General features: G+C 43.9%; 1 protein-coding gene across 1 annotated transcript; it reads left to right on the top strand.

Moving 5' to 3' along the window:
- Positions 1 to 2,948: 2,948 nt before the first annotated feature.
- Positions 2,949 to 3,665, top strand: LOC113359521. The gene has a single exon (XM_026603139.1). It carries the CDS (start codon positions 2,949 to 2,951, stop codon positions 3,663 to 3,665), a length of 717 nt encoding a protein of 238 aa, XP_026458924.1.
- The last annotated feature ends 336 nt before the right edge of the window (positions 3,666 to 4,001 follow it).

Consider the following 4,001-nt stretch of genomic DNA (forward strand, 5'->3'; position numbering starts at 1 on the left):
AAAAAAATCTAAAAAAAATGCTAACTAAACACAGGTCCGCGTCGGCGGCGCCAAAAATTGATGGTTTATCAAAAGTGATTGTAGTTGAAGTGGTAAAACGGATTCGTATCAGACTTGTGAAGAAAACAATTTTTCTAGATTTAAATTAAACACGCAAATAAATAAAATAGTTCAAACCTTTAGAGAAAAACACCAAGACTTGGATTCCACCATTGATCCATTATTTGATAAATTCTAATAATTAATATTCATGCAATTTTTCTTTTAGAGTGATTCTAATATTATGCCTTTTGTAGATTTTTGAAGTAATAAATGTAAACACCAAGCATGAAACATAAAGAGTCTTAAACTAAGCATGCTCCATCAAAATGAATCACAATTATTCAATAAAAATCAATTTTCCAATAAAAATTCCATGCAAATAATCATGTAATAATATTGCAAATAAATAATAAAGTTAGAATTATACCATAAATAAGGACCAATGGCTTCCTCCGTCGCCTTGGCTAAGGGGTTTAGATCCTCATCCCAAAAACACACTCACAAGATGAATTCATGGCTAAAATAGGTGTTTTTATTGATGTATAAGATGAAACAGGAAATTGTAACGCTGTGAAAGTGTTACAGCGTAACCGTTACAAAGGGGTCACTGTTACAAAAGAGTATGGTAATTTAAGACTGCTGTAAACGATAACTATCTACTGCTGTGAAACAACAACAGTGGTATTGAAAATACGTCTGCTGAAGAACGACGAACTCTGCGAGTCTGTTCTTCGTGTTCTTCAGAAGCTTTAATGGCAGCAGCAGCAGTAGCGCTGTCTCCTCTATAATTGCTTCTCCTAGGCTCTCATCGACTCTAAACTCTCTCCTAAGGTTTTCCAAACTTTTCTTTTATGTAAACCAACACTTATATAGCCCAACAGATCCATAAATCTCGACTAAATATGCGATTATTCTTTTTCTTCTTCTCATGCAGTTGAAACAATAATCGCTTTGTTGAGCTTTTTCACGTGTTGTTGGCTATAAAATAGCTACCAAGCTCTTCCATAATCTTGAATAGGACCATGTACATGTTAATCCAGCGTCAAAGTCCTCCAGAAATCTCTCAAAATTATTCTAAAAACCCAACAGAGAACACGTCTCTCTGTTGGAAACTTTGAAACCCTCTCTCGGCCATTCCAGCCCAATTGGTTGGTTCCAATCGATTGTACTAGGCCTATTTAGTCCATACAAGTCCAGCCCAACTGATTTCGGCGATTGAATCTCGTTAAAACTCCATCAAAATTCGATTATCAATCTTCCAGTGAACTTCCCGCCAATTTTCCAATTCAAAACGTGAAGAAGGTGGGTGCCCTTATCCTGTGCTGTTCTCCCTTTAGCAGCTGCCTGGAAATAGGCCACCCCTTAGTAATTAGGTTACCCCTTATCCAAAATCGAGGGTCCGTATAATGATTTCTCTGGGACATTTTCCGCACTTTTTTCGGGGTTCCTCCGGGATATTCCTGGGGTACTTCCGGTACAATTATGGGGCGCTTCCAGCACGTTATCAACGGAGGTCCAAATGCCGCATTTTTAGACAATTTCGCCACAAAGCCTTATTCTTCCAAAAACACCTACAAATAAATAAAATAACCAAATAAGTACGATATCGAGCACTAACAATATATACAAATGAGCTATATTAGACACATAAATGCGTCTATCAGCCAGGGGGAATCGTACTTTTAAAACTCAGTTTTAGTGTCAGTCACATTTTTCTTCCAAAAATCGTACGCGCAATAGAAACTTTTCAAAACAGGTCAAAGTAAGGTGTTATCTGTTTTTGCTGACGTAGGTAGGGACGACTCTTTGACTGACAATGTACCACGTCCGATGTCTAGCACGTCGGGGATAGGGAGAACTTTGAGGAACCGCACGATTTCCGGTAGTAGCATGCAAGGGGGAGTAACTGGGACGAGGATAGGGAGTGACAGGCATCCACCACCAGAGGAATCAGGAGCCGCTGCAAGAGGTATGCCAACTGTGGACGAGGAGATTGGTCTAGGACGAGATGATGACCCATCGCCTCTGGAGCGAATCTCCTCGCCCACAAGGAGGGATGGTCAAATAGATGGACTTACCGCGTCAGACACAGAAGATGACGAGGAAGCATTGATCCTACATGCTCAAAGACGAAACATCAGACGACAAGTTGAGTATCAAGAAGCCCTCGGACGAGAGAAAGAACAGTTAAGGAGAGTACAACTGGGACGAGAAGCGGTTATCGGGGTCGATCCGGCGACATCGACTCAGATACCTCCCAATATACCACCTCCACCACCTGTGACGATGGCACCACCCCCTGCTCATCCATGCCATCCAAATGGTAATTCTAGCCATGAGAGCACAGATCCAACACTTCTCGCGATTCTAGAAAGCCAAAGAAGGCAAGAGGCGGCTTTAAGAGATCTTCAGCAGAGGAATATGGCTCTAGAGTTCGAGAACTATCAATTATGGAACTTAAGGCCGAGGTCGAGAGGATCCTCAAGTCGAGGAACATCGGGTCACCAAGGCCACATCGGGCAAGCACCACCTGCAGTGGGACCAAGCAATTCCGGTCGATCGTGACCACCCCCGAAACCACCTGTTAAGGGATACGAACCACCCGAGGATTCATCAATATACGATGAAAGGCGAGAGAGGAATAATCAGCAGAGAAACACAAGGTCCGATACTGCGACTGAAGCCAAGCTGAGGGAGTTGGAGGAGAAGATAAGGAAGCTGTCAGGAACCGGCGAAGAAGACAAGCTCGCCGAGGTTATAAGCGAGGCCGAGAGGACCCCTTTCACCCAAGAGCTAGAACTAAGGGCTTTCCCACCTAAGTGCACGCTCCCCACCTTCCCATCGAGGTTCGACGACACGGGAGGTACACAATGTCCCTAATACAATGGAAAATCCATGAGGTGGTAATGTGCAAATTATTCCCTGCAAGCTTGGAACGCGAGGCAAGGAAATGGTTCTACAACCTCGCACCAGGAACAATCAACAGTTATGAGACTCTATTCGAAGCCTTCCTTGAGACATACATGCACAACAGCAGACCTCGGCCCAGGGTCAACAGGTTATTCACCTTGGCCCGACGGTTCAGAGAACGTCTCAGATCATTGACCGATAGATGGAGAAATTTGTGTACAGAGATTGGGAAAGTACCCGTCAACCAGCAGATATTCGGGTATGAAAATGCACTTGGGAGATCGGATCCCATCTGGGTAGCCAAGTTCACTGAGAAACCACAAACGTTGAAAGAAATGAGGAAAATGCAAGATCATTTTGTCGCCCTAGAAGAAATCCAGGAAGAGTCAAGAGATAGAGGAGTGCAAGAAGCTAGTGCAGCGTCCGAGTCAACGTCGGACGATACTCAAAGATGTCCCGAGAAGAGACCGAGTCCGCCCGTGCGAGGAAATGGGAAGAATGAATGGATAGCTAAAGGGAAGAGGCCAAGGCACGAGGCGAAAACGTACACCCCTTTGAATGCTCCACTGGAAGAAATCTTCAAAGAAGTCGAAAAAAGGAGTCACATCATATACCCAGGTTCAAGAGGGATACAGTTCGAAGAGACCAAGGATCACCCGGAATATTGCCATTATCATCAGTATCGAGGCCACTCTACAAACAACTGTCGATAAGTGAAAGACATCGTGCAACACCTTATTAGAGATGGTTATCTGAGACAGTTCGTCCGACATCCATCCCAGACGACCGCAGCGCCCAATGCACCAGTCCATCAGGTTCGGATCGACAGATCCACGCAGTTTGTCAACACGATTTCGCATTCCGCCACTCAAGCGTACAATCTGAATCCCAGAATAGTGTCTAGAATCCAAAAGAGAGATCATTGTGGGAAGGAAATTTTCAATGTAGCAAAAGCTTTGCCTATGGAACCATGGATAGTGCGACCTATCTTTTTCTCGGCCCAGGATGTCCCGATGAACGACCAAGCTCACAGTGATCCTTTGGTTATT

Source organism: Papaver somniferum, chromosome 1 (assembly GCF_003573695.1).
Source record: "Papaver somniferum cultivar HN1 chromosome 1, ASM357369v1, whole genome shotgun sequence".
In the NCBI taxonomy this organism is placed as follows: Eukaryota; Viridiplantae; Streptophyta; class Magnoliopsida; order Ranunculales; family Papaveraceae; genus Papaver; species Papaver somniferum.